At 40.6% G+C, this 18,731-nt stretch overlaps 1 protein-coding gene across 2 annotated transcripts in view; it reads right to left on the bottom strand.

The window, feature by feature from the left end:
* NUP210L (nucleoporin 210 like) overlaps positions 1 to 18,731 on the bottom strand; it is a 129,788-nt gene that overhangs the window by 87,138 nt on the left and 23,919 nt on the right. For both annotated transcript variants that reach the window (XM_047784527.1, XM_047784528.1), the window contains exons 8-12: positions 17,628 to 17,696; positions 16,164 to 16,270; positions 15,018 to 15,158; positions 1,153 to 1,290; positions 530 to 685 (exon numbers count right to left, since the gene is read on the bottom strand). In XM_047784527.1, the coding sequence (XP_047640483.1) occupies positions 530 to 685; positions 1,153 to 1,290; positions 15,018 to 15,158; positions 16,164 to 16,270; positions 17,628 to 17,696 (611 nt within the window). The remainder of the gene's footprint in view (positions 1 to 529; positions 686 to 1,152; positions 1,291 to 15,017; positions 15,159 to 16,163; positions 16,271 to 17,627; positions 17,697 to 18,731) is intronic.

The raw sequence follows: 18,731 nt of genomic DNA, 5'->3' as shown, positions 1-18,731 counted from the left end.
TTCAATCCCTGGCCTTGCTCAGTGGGTTAAGGATCTTGCATTGCTGTGAGCTGTGGTGTAGGTTGCAGACGAGGCTCAGATCTGATCAGATTGGCTCAGATCATTGCTGTGGCTGTAGCATAGGCTGGCAGCTACATCTCCAATTCAACCCCTAGCCTGGGAACCTCCATATGCCGCAGGTGCGAAAAAAAATTTTTTTTTTCTTTTTAAGTCTGCACCTGTGGCATATGGAAGTTCCCAGGCTAGGGGTCGAATTGGAACTACAGCTGCTGGCCTATGCCACAGCAATGTTGGATCCTTAACCCACTGAGCAAGGCCAGGGGTTAAACCTGCATTCTCATGGATACCAGTCGGATTTTTTCCACTGCACCACAATGGGAACTTCCATCCTCTTTTATAAAAAAAATTTTTTTTAATTATAGTTGACTTATAGTCTTCTAGAAAAAAAATTTTTAAATGGGTCACTGTATTTAAATTTAAACAGCAGTGTCTCAGAGGAGATATCAAAGTTGTTTGAAGAGTTGCTTACCTTAATTTCTCCATATCGAAAGGGATTTTGTACATCTCGGGCCAAAACAGTACTGTTTCCCCTGACCTGGCCTGCTGTTACCACTCCCTTAGTGGTTACCATGGTCACTGTTTCATTAGAAGAGGTCCAGGTGAAGTTGCCACTGCCACCCTCTACCTGTGAAAAAATATAAACTTATATTTAATTAGTATAGGAGGAAAAATGGAATTTATATGAAGATATAAAATCTAGCGAAATAAAATTTAGGAAATAATAAAACTATAAATAAACCACTTCTGAAAAATTGAGAAAATGTGATGCCATACTAAAGTAGCTAAATAGAGAAGGGAAATCCCAAAGGGAGATTAGTAATGGCACTATTGCAATATGTCAAAAAAAAGAATGCAAGGGAGCTTGATAAAACTATAAAATTCACAAGGAAAGGATATATGGAAGAGAGACAGAAAGTACACCAAGTCTTGTTAGGATGACAGTATTAAACAGTATGATTTGGTTGTCTCCAAAAACTGAGTTATATTACTAAGATTAGGGGGCTTAAAATTTGACGATAATGAAATTTCAATAAATTAAGCTATCAGATAAACTGACCCTTCCTTGTGAATTCTCATTATAGGATATCATACCTGTACTTTATAACGATATAACATTCCCATGGGATGATGAGGAAATGCCAGAAAGTTGGGCGTAAGCTTGATAGGAAAATAAATCTTCACTTCCTGCTGATGTATAATTGGAAATTTTATAGGCTGAATATTTTTATTCTGTAAGAGTAGGAAAAAAAGAGCAAAACAGATTTTATAGGGACTGTTCTAATCACATTTAAAGCATCAGCAGGGAGTTCTTGTGGCTCAGCAGGTTAAGAACCTGACTAGTATCCATCAGAAGACTCGGGTTTGGTCCCTGGCCTCGCTCTGTGGGACAAGGAGCCTGAGGTGCAGTGAGCTGTGGTGTAGGTCACAGGGGCAGCTTGGATCCTGCCTTGCTGTAGCTGTGGTATAGGCCGGCAGCTACAGCTCTGATTTGACCCCTAACCTGGGAACTTCCATATGCTGCAGGTGTGGCCATAAAAAGACAAATAAATAAATAAAGCATCAGTGAATTAGTGTGTTACTCAATCAGTTTCTGTCAATAAAAGAAATAAATAGGAGTTCCTGTTGTGGCTCAGTGGGTTAAAAATCGGACATAGTATCCCTGAGGATTTGGGTTTGATCCCTGGCCTCACTCAGTAGGTTAAGGATCCGGTGTTGCCAAAAGCTGTGGTATAGATTGCAGATGCAGCTCAGATCCCACATTGCTGGGGCTGTGGTATAGGTTGGCATCTGTAGTTCTGATTCAACTCCTAGCCTAGGAACTACCATATGCTACAAGTATGGCCATAAAAAGAAAATGAATAAATAACTGTTCCTGTTTATGGAAGAGCACAGTTACCATCGCTCAATGATAATGAAAGGGATTTTGATAAACCTAAAATAAGTATCACAGTCATGGAAAATAGATAAAATTTCCTGAAATAAGAGTTTTATCAGCAAAGGGAGGGAAGTCAGAATTTTAAAAAGGAAGATTTTTGGAGAGCCATCAGTTAAGTATATACATTGTAAAGGCAAAGGAACATTACAAGCCATTCAGAAGAAAAGAAAGAGATCATTTAAAGATGCAAGGGTAAAAAAATTTTTTCTTTTTACAGCCACGTCTGTGGCATACAGAAGTTCCCAGGCTAGGGGTTGAATCAGAACTGCAGCTGGGGAGTTCCCGTCGTGGTGCAGTGGTTAATGAATCTGACTAGGAACCATGAGGTTTGTGGGTTCGGTCCCTGCCCTTGCTCAGTGGGTTAACGATCCGGCGTTGCCGTGAGCTGTGGTGTAGGTTGCAGACGCGTCTCGGATCCCGCGTTGCTGTGGCTCTGGCATAGGCCGGTGGCTACAGCTCCGATTCAACCCCTAGCCTGGGAACCTCCATATGCCGAGGGAGCGGCCCAAGAAATAGCAACAACAACAACAACAACAACAAAAAAAGCCAAAAAAAAAAAAAGAACTGCAGCTGCCAGCCTATGCCTCAGACACAGAAACTCAGGATCCAAGCCACATCTGTGAACTATAGCTTGTGGCAATGCCAGATCCTTAACCCACTGATCAAGGCCAGGGATCAAACCCACATCTTATGTTGGGTTCTTAACACACTGAGCCACAAGGGAAATCCTTTAAAAATTTTTTTAAAGCAAAAGAAAAAAGATTGTAAGAAGAAAAAACTATGGGTCACCTTGCTGTACAATAGAAGATTGACAGAACACTGTAAACCAGTATAATAGAAAAAATCATTTAAAATAAAAAAGTAAAATAAAATAAAAATTGACACCAAAAAAAGAAAAAACTAAAAAGAAAAAAAAATTAAAGAAAGAAAAAGACAAAGAAAAACATTTTTAAAAAAAAGACATCAGTGGGAGTCCCCACTGTGTGCAATTGGATCAGCAGCATATTGGGAGTGCTGAGACACAGGTTTGATACCCGGCCCGGCACAGTGGCTTAAGAATTTGCCATTGCCCCAGCTGCAGCTTAGGTCACAACTGTGGCTTGGATCTGGCCCAGGAACTCCATATGCCGGGGGGGGGAGACAGGGGCAGCCAAAACAGGAAAAAAAAAAAAAAAAAAAGATACTGGGATAAGACAGTCCTCTCCTGCCTAAAAATAAGAACAGGTTTTGTGGGAGTATCCATACAGGTAAATAGAGTCCTCACGTTCAACTATGTTCCCATTTTCTCTTTAAAGGCAAAAATCTATGTATGTATGTATCTAACTATTTTTTATTTGGCCACACCCTCTGCATGTGGGAGTTCTTAGGTCAGAGATGGAACACACAATGCAGTTGCAACCTGTGCTACAGCTACAGCAATGCTGGATCCTTAACCCACTGTGCCAGAGTGGAAACTTCCAACCTATCTATTTTCTAAAGAAGCCCTGAAACATATATCAACTATCACATCTGCAATAATGGCTCTGATTTTCTCTTTATTTTTAAAAGGTTGCTGGCTGGATCTTAAACTGAAAATAAGTCTTCCAGTTTAAAAGACCATCATTCTATTTTAACCCACTGAGACGGATTTTGGACTTTTGACCTTCAGAACTGTAAGATAATAAATTTGGTGTGTTTTCTTGAGCTGGAGAGAGAGGCAAGGAGGAGGCAAAATATCATTCTGATGATATTTAGGTGATCAGGGAGGGAAACAATAAGAAATCTATTGGAGTAGGAAGCATATGCTAGGCATGAATAGAACTCTCAAAATTCAAGAATAAGGTAATAATAGTACAAAATGGGTTGGTCCTAGGAAGACATTTTATATCGTATAGAAAAAGGAGAGAGAACATAGTACCTAAAAGCCACTATGGTCTTTGAAGAGATGACATGTTCTTAAGTATTTACTACAGGAAACAGAAATTTTCAGTAGTGACTGCTTTGGTACATAAGCAAACATGGACATGAAATAAGAGATAAAACCAGATATAAGATTTGTTAACTGGAGTTCCCATTGTGGCACAATGGAAACAAATCCAACTAGTAACCATGAGGTTTTGGGTTCGATCCCTGGCCTCACTCAGTGTGTTAAGGATCTGGCATTGCCATGAGCTGGGGTGTGGGTCACAGACGCAGCATGGATCTGGTGTGGCTGTGGCTGTGGCATAGGCCGGCAGCTGTAGCTCCAATTTGACCCCTAGCCTTGGAACCTCCATATGCTGCAGGTGCAGCCCTAAAAAGCAAATAAATAAATAAATAAATAAAAGAATCAAGGAAAAAAAAAAAAAAGACTTGTTAACTGTGATAAAGAGGGACGTGGCTGAGTGCATAATGAAATTTAAAATAAGCTAGACAGGGAGTTCCCGTCGTAGCGCAGAGGTTAACAAATCCGACTAGGAACCATGAGGTTGTGGGTTCGGTCCCTGCCCTTGCTCAGTGGGTTAACGATCCGGCGTTGCCGTGAGCTGTGGTGTAGGTTGCAGATGTGGCTCGGATCCTGCGTTGCTGTGGCTCTGGCGTAGGCCAGCTGCTACAGCTCCGATTCGTCCTCTAGCCTGGGAATCTCCATATGTCGAGGGAGCGGCCCAAAGAAATAGCAAAAAGACAAAAAGAAAAAAAAAAAGCTAGGCAAATAAGAAAAAGTTATAAAATTTTAACATGTCCTAATTATAAAATGCAATTAAAACAGTAAAGAACAGAATCAACCACGTAGAATACTAAATGCTTAATATGAAAAACAATTTAAAAAGCACTTTAAGGAGTTCTCTGGCAGTTTTTTGGGGTTAAAGATCTGACAGGTGTCACTGTTGTGGCTCAGATTGCTGCTGTGGTGTGGTTCCATCCCTGGCTCAGGAACTTCTGCATTCAACAGGTACAGCCAAAATGAATATTTAAATAAATAAGCACTCTCAGAATGTTCAGGGGTCAGGGGAATAATATTTGGAAAAGCATATATGGTAAAAGAGGTAACAAAGAGTTTCCAAGCCTGGATAATTGTTCTTAATAGATTTATACCACTGATGTCTAAATACCATGTTCCACAGGTTTTGCAATGTGGTACTTTCTTTTTTCACTTTTTAGGGCTGCACTCTCTGTGGAGGTTCCCAGGCTAGGGTCAAATTGGAGCTACAGCTGCCAACCTACGCCACAGCTCACAGCAATGCCGAATCCTTAACCCACTGAGCAAGGCCAGGGATCGGACCTGAAATGTCATGGTTACTAGTAGGATTCATTTCCATTGCACCACAAAGGGAACTCTGGTACTTTCTTTTTAAAAAATATTTTTTATTATAGTTGATTTACATTGTTCTGTCAATTTCTGCTGGACAGCAAAGTGACCCAGTCATACATCTATATACACCCTCTTGCAATGTGGTACTTTCAATGGCATTCCACTATGGTTCCCTTTTTAATGTATGAGTTACTTAGAAGTACATTATTAAAGTTTCTAAATACGTGGTTTTTAAAAATAGTCTATTATAGCTCCCACTGTGGTGCAATGGGATTGGCAGCAACTTGGGAGCACCAGGACACGTATTCAATCTCTGGCCCAGCACAGTGGGTTAAGGGTCCAGGGTTGCCGCTTAGATGCGGCTTAGTTCGGGGATGCAGCTTGGATCTGATCCTTGGGCTGGGAGCTCCATGTGGGTGGCCAGATAAATAAATAAATAAATAAATAAATAAATAAATAAAATAATTTCTTTATTGCTGATTTTTGCTGCATTATGATGGCAGAACAATATTGTAATAAGGGCTCTTCTAGGGTAGTCAAAAAGCTTTTAGATTCCTTAAGTGGATCCTGAGTTAGTAATTCCAAGCTCTGCTCTAACCATTTTCTTTCCCAATGTTATACAGCACATTAGAAACAACAATCAATAAACCTTATTATATTCCAGACTTTAACTAACATGTTTCACGGCAGCCTTGCCTTCTATATGCGCTTAACTGTAGTGTCTACAGATAATAATTTAAGTAGCTATTTAGCTGTTGCATATCATGGACTATCAACACTTACTTTATCATAAGGATGAAATCAGTAATGCCTTTAAGTCTAATAATATCAGAGAACACAGAGCCAATTTAGAAAACTCAGCCACCAAAATGCCCCCACAGATTCAAGCCTCCTGATATCCACATTCTTGTGTAGTTCCCCCTACACTGTATCAGGAATGGTCTGAATGACCAATAGACCATGGCAGAAGTGCTTACTTTAGAAAAGAAGAAGAATTCCTGTCATGGCTCAGCGGTTAGTGAACTCACTAGCATCCATGAGGACATAGGTTCGATCCCTGGCCTTGCTCAGTGGGTTAGGATCTGGTGTTGCCGTGAGCTATGGTGTAGGTTGCAGACGTGGCTTGGATCCTGCTTTGCTGTGGCTGTGGTGTAGGTTGGCAGCAGCAGCTCCAATTTGACCCCTAGCCTGGGACCTTCCATATGCCACAGGTGTGGCCCTAAAAAGCAAAAAAGAAAAGAAGATGTAAAACCAATGACCACCATAAGATTCTTCTAACATAAGAACCTTAAAAAAGAAAAGCAAATTAAATCCAACATAAGAAGAAAGATAATAACAAAAGCACAAATCAACGAAAAATAGATAAAGAATTGAAAAAAAATCAATGAAACTGAAAGTATGTTCTTTGAAATAATCACGAAAATTGATAAATGTCTAGCCAGATATATGAAGGAAAGAACAGAAACACAAATAACTAATATCTGGAATGAAAGAAGAAACATCACTACCAGTCCTATAGACAGAAAAAATTAATAAGGTAATGTTTTGAACAACTTTATATGATAAATTCAACAATTTAGATTAAGCGAAAACTCCTTCAAAGAGACAATCTCCCTAATTTCACTCAAGAAGAAATAAACAACTTTAATAGCTATATATATATTTAAAAAATTGAATTCATAGTTTTAAAACTTCCCATATACGAAGGAGTTCCTGCTGTGGTAAACTGGGTTAAGAATCTGACTGCAGGGAGTATACAAAGTGGCTCAGAGGGTTAAGAACACGACATGGTGTGCGTGAGGATACAGGTTTGATCCCTGGCCTCACCCAGTGGGTTAAGGATCTGGCACTGCCACAAGTTGCAGGGCAGATTGCAGACACAGCTCAGATCCAGCATTGCTGTGGCTGTGGTGTAGGCCTGCAGCTTCAGCTCTGATTTGACCCTAAGCCCGGGAACTTCCATATGCTGCAGGTGCCACCATTAAAAAAAAAAAAAAATCTGACTGCAGCAACCCAAGCTGCTTGGGTCATGGGCTCAGTTCCTGACCTGGTGCAGTGGGTTAAAGGATCCAGTGTTGCGACAGGTGCAGTGCAGGTCAAAGCTGCAGCTCAAACTCAGTCCCTGGTTTGGCCATTAAAAAAAAAAATTAAAAGGGCGGCTATGCATTCTGAGGTAAAGAAATAAAAACAAAACCTTTGCTCTTGGGAATTCCCATCGTGGCTCAGTGGTTAACAAATCTGACTAGGATCCATGAGGATGCAGATTCCATCCCTGGTCTCACCCAGTGGGTTAAGGATCCGGCGTTGCTGTGAGCTGTGATGTAGGTCACAGATTCGGCTGGGATCCTTCGTTGCTATGGCTGCAGTGTAGGCCAGCAGCTGTAGCTCTGATTTGACCCCTAGCCTTGGAACTTCCATATGCCACAGGCGTGGCCCTAAAAACAAACAAACAAACAATTTTTTTGTCTGCACCTGCAGTATGCAGAAGTTCCCAGGCCAGGGATCGAACCTGAGCCACTGCAGTAAACAGAGCCACTGTAGGAGTTCCTGCTATGGCACAATAGAAATGAACCTGACTAGTATACATGAGGTTGCAGGTTCAATCCCTGATCTCCTTCATTGGGTTAAGGATCTGGCCTTGCTGTGAGCTGTGGTGTAGTTCAGAGATACAGCCTGGATCCTGTGATGCCGTGGCTGTGGCATAGGCTGGCAGCTGCAGCTCCAATTCGACCCCTAGCCCAGGAACTTCAATATGCTGCATGTGTGGCCCTAAAAAGAAAAAAATAATTAAAAATAAATAAATAGTTCCCATAGTGGCTCAGCAGAAACAAATCCAACTAATAACCATGAGGTCTTGGGTTAGATCCCTGGCCTCACACAGTGGGTTAAGGATCCGGTGTTGCCGTGAGCTGTGGTGTAGGTCACAGATGCTGCTTGGATCTGGCATTGCTGTGGCTGTGGTGTAGGCCAGCAGCTACAGCTCCGATTTGACCCCTAACCTGGGAATTTCCCATATGCCATGGGTGTGGGCCTAAAAAGCAAAATAAATAAATAAATAAAAATAAACAGAGCCACTGTGTGACAATGCAGGATCCTTAAGCCACCGAGACACAAGGGAACTCCAATAGTTGACTTTTTATTTTTTTTATTTTTATTTATTTATTTATTTGGTCTTTTTGCCATTTCTTGGGTCGCTCCCGCGGCATATGGAGGTTCCCAGGCTAGGGGTCGAATTGGAGCTGTAGCTGCCAGCCTACGCCAGAGCCACAGCAACGCGGGATCTGAGCCGCATCTGCAACCTACACCACAGCTCACGGCAATGCTGGATCGCCAACCCACTGAGCAAGGGGCAGGGATCGAACCCACAACCTCATGGTTCCTGGTCGGATTCGTTAACCACTGCGCCACTACGGGAACTCCGTTTAAAGATTGAAGATGAGTATTATTTTCAACCGTATGCAAAATAGATTTTTCACAACCTGGAATTTTATCTAGCAAAATTTACTCTGAAAATTGTGTAATAGGGAAAGGGAGAGCTCAGAATGACTATGGAAAAAAAAATAAGGAACTTAAAAAAAATTATTACTGGTTTCTCTTACACACTGATAGTGGTAAGTACAGCCATTTTAGAAAATAGTTTGGCAATTTCTTATAAAACTAAACATGTAGCTAGTATATGGCCCAAGAATTGCATGCTTGGGAGTTTTATCCCAGAGAAATGAAAACATATTCATAGCAAAATCCATACAAAAATGTTCAGAGAAGCTTTATGTATAATAGTCAAACAGTAGACCCTCACACCATGCACAAAAATAAACTCAAAATGGTTTATTTTTAACTTAAACATAAAATAAGACACCATAAAACTCCTAGAAGAGAACATAGGCAAAACATTCTCTGACATTAACCTTACAAATGTTTTCTTAGGTCAGTCTCCCAAGGCAACAGAAATAAAAAAAAAATAACAAGCCAGAGTTCCTGTCGTGGTGCAGTGGAAACGAATCTGACTAGGAACCATGAGGGTTCAATCCTTGGCCTCGTTCAGTGGGTTAAAGAACCAGCATAGCTGTGAGCTGTGGTGTAGGTCGCAGACAAGTCTCGGATCACGTGTTGCTGTGGCTCTGGTGTAGGCCTGTGGCTACAGCTGCGATTAGACCCCTAGCCTGGGAACCTCCATATGCCAAGGGTGTGGCCCTAAAAAGGCAAAAGACTAAATAAATAAATAAATAAATAAATAAACAAACCAATGGGACCTATCAAACTTACGAGCTTTTACACAGCAAAAGAAATCATAAAAAAAGACAACCTATAGAATGAGTGAAAATAGTTACAAATGATGCAACTGACAAGGGTTTCATCTCCAAAACACACAAAATCTTACAACTCAACAGCAAAAAAACAAACAACCTAATTGAAAAATGGCAGAAGACCTAAATAGACATTTCTCCAAAGAAGATATAGGATGGCCAAAAGGAACATGAAAAAATGTGAAATGCAAATCAAAACTACAATGAGGAAGAATGACTAAATAAATTAAATAAGTAAATAAATAAAACAAAAAAACTGCAATGAGGTACCACCTCACACCAGTCAGAATGGCTATCGTTAAAGCCTACAAATTACAAATAAATGCTGGAGATACTGTGGAGTAAAGGGAACCCTCCTGCATTATTTGTGGGAATGTAAATTGGTACAACACTATGGAAAACAGTATGGAGATTCCTCAGAAAACTAAATATAGAACTACCATATGATCCAGCAATCCTATTCTTGGGCACATATCTGGACAAAATTTCATCGAAGAAGAAACATGCACCCCTATATTCACTGCATCACTATTCACAATAGCCAACACATGGAAACAACCTAATTGTCCATAGATAGATGGATGAAATAAGAAGATGTGGTACATATACACAATATAATACTACTCAGCCATAAAAAAGAACAAAATAATGCCATTTGCTGCAACATGGATGGAACTAAAGATTCTCATACTAAATGAAGTAAGTCAGAAAGAGAAAGACAAATACTGTATGATATCACTTATATGTGGAATCTAAAATATGGCACAGATGAATCTATATACAGAACAGAAGAAACAAACTCATGGACATAGAGAACAGACTTGTGGTTGCCAAGGTGGAGGGAGAGAGAGTGGGATGGACTGGGAGTTTAGGGTTAGTAGATGTGAACTATTACATTTTGAATGGATGAGCAATGAGATCCTGCTATATAGCACAGGGAACTATACCCAATCACTTGTGATAGAACATGATAGAAGATAATATGAGAAAAAGAATGCATATATAAGTATAACTGGGTCACTCTGCTGTACAGCAGAAATTGACAGAACATTATAAGTCAATAATTAAACCATAATTAATAATTATAACCATAATTAAAAAAAAACTTTTTTTAAATTAAAAAATCCCACCAGAAACAATCCAAATGTCCCTCAGTAGGCGAATAGTTAAACTACAGTACACCTATACAATGTAATACCACTCAGCAATTTTTAAAAATAATATAGTGATACACTCAACAATTTGGATCGATCTTAAGGGCATTTTGCTTCGTGAAAAAAAAGCTAATCTCAAAATGTTATTAGTTGATTTTATAACATCCTCAAGTTGACAAAACTATTGAGATGGAGGTTAAATCCAAGGGATAGGGAAGGGGCAGAAGAATGAGTGTGACTGTAAAAGGGCTGTATGAGGGATTTCCTCTGTGGTGATGGAACAGTTCCAAATTATAATGATGGTGGGCTCAAACTGCATAGAACTACTACACACACACACACACACACACTCAGATGAGTACATGCAAAAATTGGCTAAAGTATCGAGTCTAATTGATAGTATGTGTGAATGTTAATTTTATGGTTTTCCTGATGTAAAACAGTTACAACTGGGTAAAGGGTTCAAGGACCCTATGTAATAAATATACGCGTATCTTCACCAGTTTTATTGATTTATAATTTACATACTGTACAATTCATTCATTTAAAGCATACTACTTAGGGAGTTCCTGTTGTGGATCATCAGGTTACAAACCCAACTAGTATCCATGAGGATGAGGGTTCAATCCCTGGCCTCACTCAGTGGATTAAGGATCCAGCATTGACATGAGCTGTGGTAAAGGTCTTGGATTGGATCCCGTGTTGAGGTGGCTGTGGCGTAGGCTGACAGCTGTAGCTCTGATTCCAGCCCTAGCCTGGGAACTTCCATATGCTGCTGGTGTGGCCCTAAAAGCAAAATAAATAAATGAATAAATAAAGTGTACTATGTACTATGTAATAACTTTTAGTATATTCACAGCTTTATATCAATCACCACAATCAATTTTAGAACAATTTAATTATACCAAAAACACACCCAGGAGTCTCCCGTGGTGCAGTGGGTTAAGGACTTGGTGTTGTCACTGCAGCAGCTTAGCTTTCTGCTGTGGTGCAGGTTCGATCCCTGGTCCAGGAATTTCCTCATGCCACAGGTGTGGATAAAACAAAACAAAACAAACCAAAAAACAAATCAGTCAGATCCCTAACCCACTGTGCTACAGTGGGAAATCCCTAATACCTTTTAAAAAGCAGGATCTGGAGTTCCTGTCATGGTTCAGCGGTTAATGAACCCAACTAATAACCACGAGGATGCGGGTTTGATCCCTGGCCTCGCTCAGTGGGTTAAGGATCCGGCATTGCTGTGAGCTGTGGTGTAGGTCGCAGACTCGGCTCAGATCTCGTGTTGCTGTGGCTGTGGGTAGGCTGGCAGCAGCAGCTCCGATTCAACTCCTAGCCTGGGAACCTCCATATGCTGCAGGTGCAGCCCTAAAAAGACAAAAAAACAGCAGGATTTGTGGGATTAAAGAATAATTCTACAATAGTGTCAAACTGCCACAAATACCATAACAAAGGATTTAAAAATCACTATGTATTAAATATTGTTGAAATAAATAGATTTTTGGGGCGTTCCTATTCTGGCTCAGTGGTAACGAACCCAACTAGTATCCATGAGGACTTGGGTTTGATCCCTGATGCTGCTCAGTGGGTTAAGGATCTAGCATTGCTGTGAGCTGAGGTGTAGGTCGTAGATGTGACTTGGATCTGGCGTTCCTGTGGCTGTGGCATAGGCCAGCAGCTATGGCTCCAATTTGACTCCTAGCCTGGGAACTTCCATGTATCTTGTTGTAGCCTTAAAAAAAAAAAAAAAAAAAAAAAGATTTCTTTTCTTTCTTTTTTTTGCCACAATCTTGGCATGTGGAAGTTCCTGGGCCAGTGATCGAACCCACATCACAGCAGCGACCTGAGCTGCTGCAGTGACAACCCTAGATCCTTAACCCACCGTGTCCAAAGGGAACGCCAAAACTGGGTGTATTTTAGTAATGAATATAGATCTATACCTGACTATAACTAATCCAAACTCCGTTCATTCATTTAACTTATTTGTATCAACTATACGTTTAGTCACTTCATTAGATGTTAGGAAAACTGTTGTGAACAAGGTAGGCATAATCTTTGCCCTCAAAGTTTATAATCTGGAATTCCCCTCGTGGCTCAGTGGTTAACAAACCCAACTAACATCCATGAGGACGTGGGTTCGATCCCTGATCTTGCTCAGTGGGTTAACGATCCGGTGTTGCCATGAGCTATGGTGTAGGTCGCAGATGTGGATCCCATGTTGCTGTGGATCTGGCATAAGCCGGTGGCTACAGCTCTGACTGGATCTGTAGCCTGAGAATCTCCATAAGCCTCAGGTGCGACCCTAAAAATGCAAAAAAAAAAAAAAAAAAGGTTTATAATCTGATGTAAGAAGCAAATAATAATAATAAAGTATGGTGAATATTATGATCTGAGAAGTTCAGGGAGCTCTGAGAACATATGAAAGAGGAAAACATGCCTGAGGAAGTGATGTTTAAGCTGGACCTGTACATTGAGTAGAGAGAAAGTGTTGAAGACAAAAGGAATTATATTTGTTTATAAAAATGAAAATAGACACTCCTGTTGTGGTGCAGTGGGTTAAGAACCTGACTAGTATCCATGAGGATGTGGGTTTGATCCCTGGCCTTGCTCATTGGGTTAAGGATCCTTCCTTGCCGTGAGGTATGGTGTAGGTCACAGATTTAGCTTGGATCTGCTATTGCTGTGGCTGTGGCATAGGCTGGCAGCTACAGCTCTGATTCAATCCCTAGCCCGGGAACTTCCATATGCCTTGGGTGTGTCCCTAAAAAAATAAAAAGTAAAAATGAAAATAAAACTTTGAGGCAAAAAGGAACAAGGCATTTTTTAGAAACTGAAAGTTTAGTTTGGCTGAAACATGAGAGAGGAAGAGTGACAAGACCTGAGGTTGAAGAAGTTGTCAGGGGCCAATAATATAGAATCACAGACAAATGCCTACAGGTACCCGGTAGATATCATAAACAGGTTTATTAAGCTGAATACAAAATAATAGGGAATGGCAAGAAACACAGAAGGCTGAAGAGTTTTGTCTAAATGGTATAACCACTAGCTATTCCAGCTAATCGCAGTCAGATTTTCATAAAAACTAGAGAATCGGTGATCTTGGATTTTATTTGAAATTTCCCAGTTAAAAATAAACACTTAGGGAGTTCCCGTCGTGGTGCAGTGGAAATGAATCCGCCTGGGAACCATGAGGTTGAGGGTTTGATCCCTGACCTCGCTCAGTGGGTTAAGGATCTGGCGTTGCTGTGACCTGTGGTGAAGGTCACAGACACGGCTCAGATCCCGCATTGCTATGGCTCTGGTGTAGGCCGGCGGCTACAGCTCTGATTAGACCCCTAGCCTGGGAACCTCCATATGACGAGGGTGCGGCCCTAGAAAATACAAAAAAAAGGTTTAAACTTCATCTTGAAATCAATAGGATGCCAGTAAAGGAGTTTAAACAGTAAATACTAATATTTTTGTAGTTTTTGGAGTATCATTCTAGCTACGGGCAATACTGGAGGTAGGAATATCTATTTAGAAGCTATTGGGAAAGTCTAAGTGAAAGACAGCAATGTCTTCTTCACCTAGTAAGAAATGGGTTTGAGAGGCACTTAGAAGGATTGACACGGCATTCAAAATATATTGAATGTAGAAGTAAGGGAGAAGGCAGAGTTAAGGGTGACTCTTGGGATTTTGTCTTAAACAGCTGAGTGAAAGGATTACTAGAGAAAAAGTAGCTTTGGGAGAGGGAAACAAATTTGACAGGCTGCTAAAAATCAAATACTTAGACATTTTAGAAACAGATTCATTAGAAACAGATTCATTCCTCATCTCTTTACCCAGTAATTCCATTTCTGGTATTATACCATATGAAAATTAACCAAAAGGAATAAAAATTGTATCAAAGATATTCAGTTATGCCATTTACAAAGAAAAAAAAAAAACTGAAAAATGGAAAAGTTCAAAGTTGCTGGCTTGTTTAAACAATTGGCATATTAACCCTTTAGATTTTTAGAACAGAAAGTACTCTTATGTGGATGTGATGACACAAGGAAACGTGCACATGAAATAATTTTTAAGGTAACCTCAAATGACATATATACATAATAACTGCAAATGCAGATATATGTAATAACATAGATTGGAACTGAAAATCTGCAGAGGTATAAACTATTAAGTGTACTGATTATTAGTTTCTTTATTTTGTAAAAGATAAAGGTGGGATATGCCATGTATGTGCTTGTAAATCAACAAGTAGCCAAATTTTGTCAATACTCTCAGGATTCAAAGACCATCCTTTTAATTCCTACCTGGTAAATGATGGATGTCAGGGATGCATTTATCACGACGACACCATTTTTCAGGGCTTTTACTATGTGGTAAGATCCATTCACAGTAGTTAGCTGCTCTTCAAAGTACTCCCTCAGGAACTGGTACATAATCCTGAGATTCTGAAAATCAGCCCCAAAGCAACACAAACCTGAAGAGATGGTTTTTCCCTAAAGCCGTCTTATTCCCAAAATACTGGGGGAAAAAAGGAGTTCCCGCTGTGGCACAGTAGGTTAAGAATCCTATACAGCAGCTCGGGTCGCTGAGGAGTTGCAGGTTCGATCCCTAGCCCAGCGCAGTGGGCTAAAGGATCCAGTATTGCCAAAGCTGTGGTGTAGGTTGCAGCCTCAGGTCAGATTCAATCCCTGACTTGGAACTTCCAGATGCCACAGGATAGGCCATGAAAAAAAAAAACAAAAACAAAACTGTGGCTATGCATCCTGGGGTGAAGAAATAAAAACACAATCTTTGTTCATCAAATTCTAGGTTTAAAAAATGCTACCAGCAAAACAAAAACAAAACAAAACCCCAAAACCCACAACTGGAGTTTCTTTGTGGTGTTGTCACTGCTGTGGCCCAGGTCACTGCTGTGGCATGGGTTTGATCCCTGGCCCAGGAATTTCCACATGCCATGGGCACAGCCCAAAAAAAAAGGTACTAGCTTTTGAAAGATCCATTAATGGCAAGTAATCAGAAATAGAATGAGTCAAAGCTTATGTAGATTTAATGCAATTTGTGCCTTTCCATAAATTGACAGCTCTCCAGGGGAAAAATGGACACTGGAGAGTAACTATAACACTTCACATCTAATGGGCACGCTACTACTCTCATCACCACAAAACTCTAGTAACCAGCTCTCAAACGAAGTTACAGAATGAGGACCCCACTGCAAAGTGATCGCTGGCACTAACTTCAAATCTTTTCTATAGTTTTAACCAAACTGTATAGTTTACTTCTGGCTCAGCAATCCTCAGGATAGAACTACTTAATAATAATAACAAAGTAATAACTTGCACTTTCGAAGGTAATCTAGAAGCAAAAGAAAAAAAGTCTTCCTGGCCAGAAAGACTTGCCCACTCAAGGAGTTATCCTTAAAGGAGCTAGAAAAATCCAAAAGAGAGACTCACATCTGAAACATAGACTTTTGCGCTGCTTTTATCAAATACTTCTACTGTAATGACATACACCTGTCCCACCTCTAGACTCCATCGGTCTCCAGGTTGGACTGTGAAACCTGCACACAAATCAAGAAACAAAATATTAGAAGAGGCCAACATTTTACTACAATTAATTAAAAAACACAAACTTTAAAAGACTAAAGAGCAAAACTTGCTGATAGATGGACATGGTTTTCAAGACAGAACCTTTAGTTCTCTCTATAAAATCATGTAATAATTTGAGGTTCCAAAGATCCTGGCTTAATTTGTCTCAGGTATAAAGAAACACTCTCACTCACATCTGTAAAAATACTGGCCCTCTCTCACCCACCAAGGCTCAGTTTTGCTCATTCCTGATGTGTTGTACAAGATTTCAGCTGCTTTCAGAGTTCCCTTCGTGGCTCAGCAGTTAATGAATCTGACTAGCATCCATGAGGACGAAGGTTTGATCCCTGACCTTGCTCAGTGGGTTAAGGATCCTGGCATTGCTGTGAGCTATGATGTAGGTCACAGACTCAGCTTGGATCTTGTGTTGCTGTGGCTTTGGGGTAGGCCAGAGGCTACAGCTCTGACTTGACCCCCTAGCCTGGAAACCTCCTCCATGTGCCCTGGGTGCAGCCCTAAAAAGAAAAAAAAAAAAAAAAGATTTTTGGCTTCTTTCAGTCAGATTCATTGTTTGATATATATGGCTTAAGGACATTAGGTTTCTTCTTCCCTTTTTTTTGGGGGGGGGGGGCTTTTTAGGGCTACACCCATGGCATATGGAAGTTCCCAGGCTAGGGGTCAAATCGGAGCTACATCCGCCAGCTTACACCAAAGCCACAGTGACTGGGGATCCAAGTTGGGTCTGTGACCTACACCACAGCTCATCGGCGACACCAGATCCCTGACCCACTGAGCGTGGTCAGGAATCGAACCCACACCCTCATGGGTACTAGTTGGATTTGTTCAGGTTTCTTTTTCTTTGCGTAAAGTCTCATTTCTGAAAACAGCATGGATTTTTGTGGTTTTTTTCATGGTCTGTTTCAAGATGTTTTACTCTTGTAGATAACATTTAAGCAGAAAAATGTGAGAAAAGTAAGTATGTCAAAGTAAGGTTGAATTTGAAATTAAGGTCTCAAAATGGAACACTCTAGTCTTCTTTTTTTTTTTTTTGGCCTTTTTTTTAGGGCCGCACTCGCGGCATATGGCGGTTCCCAGGCTAGGGATCTATTCGGAGCTGTAGCCACTGGCCAACACCACAGCCACAGCAATGCCAGATCCGAGCCGCATCTGTGACCACAGCTGACGGCAATGCCTGGATCCTTAACCCACAGAGTGAGGCCAGGGACCGAACATGTGTCCTCATAGATGCTAGTCAGATTTGTTTCTGCTGAGCCTTTAATGCACTCGTTTAGGTGAAATACTTTAAGCTATTTGTCTTTCTAAAAATACCTAAAAATCCAGGCTCTACAACGTATATGGTGCAATTTGGGAGTCCAGACACAGACCGCATATGGACATCTGTATTTTTGCTTAAGGAAATCATATGAGCTACAAGTGGGGTGAAAAGAGAAATATGAGCTACCAAAAATAAATAAAATAAATCCACAAACAAAACCAAAAATTATTTTTATTTATTTACTTTTATTTATTTATTTATTTGTTTTTTTCCCTTTTCTAGGGCTGCTCCTGCGGCATATGAAGGTTCCCAGGCTAGGGGTCTAATTGGAGCTGTTGCTGCTGGCCTAGGCCAGAGCCACAGCAACGGGGATCCAAGCTGAGTCTGTGACCTATACCAGAGCTCATGGCAACGTCAGATCCTTAACCCACGAGGGAGGCCAGGGATCGAACCCACATCCTCATGGTTCCTAGTCAGATTCGTTAACCACTGAGCCACGACAGGAACTCCTATTTATTTTTTAATAATTATTTTTATTTTTCCATTATAGCTGATTTTGTAAAATCCACTGTGTGTTCTGTCAATTTTCTAGTGTACAGCAAGTTGACCCAGTCACAATTACCGTGTACATTTTTTTCCTCACATTATCATCCTCTACCATAAGTGACTAGATATAGTTCCCAGTGCTAAAAATTCTATCTTTTTATTATCCTTTGGAAAGCAAAACTTAAATGTGCACATTCTGAGAAAAGTCTGAGGGCTCAGTAGTCACAGGAATCAGGTATTCTTAAATTTCAAATATGAGGAAGAAAGGGAGTTCCCGTCATGGCTTAGTGGAAATGAATCTGATTAGGAACCATGAGGTTGTGGGTTTGATCCCTGGCCTCCATTAGTGGATTAAGGATCTGTTGTTGCTGTGGCTGTGGTGTAGGCTAGCGGCTACAGCTCCGATTCTGTCTCTAGCCTGGGAACCTCCATATGCCACAGGTGTGGCCCTAAAAAGACCAAAAAAAAAAAAAAAATTCAAATATGAGGAAGATGAAATGAGAGAAGAGAAGATCATGTTCCATGTTTTTAATATTCACTTATCTGCAGAAGTTCCCCCCTCCCCCAATTCTTCCATAGGAGCCCATTATGGAAAGCAGGACAAAGTGGCA

This window comes from Phacochoerus africanus, chromosome 6, assembly GCF_016906955.1.
Source record: "Phacochoerus africanus isolate WHEZ1 chromosome 6, ROS_Pafr_v1, whole genome shotgun sequence".
NCBI classification, from domain to species: Eukaryota; Metazoa; Chordata; class Mammalia; order Artiodactyla; family Suidae; genus Phacochoerus; species Phacochoerus africanus.
This window is presented reverse-complemented; position numbering and strand designations above follow the sequence as displayed.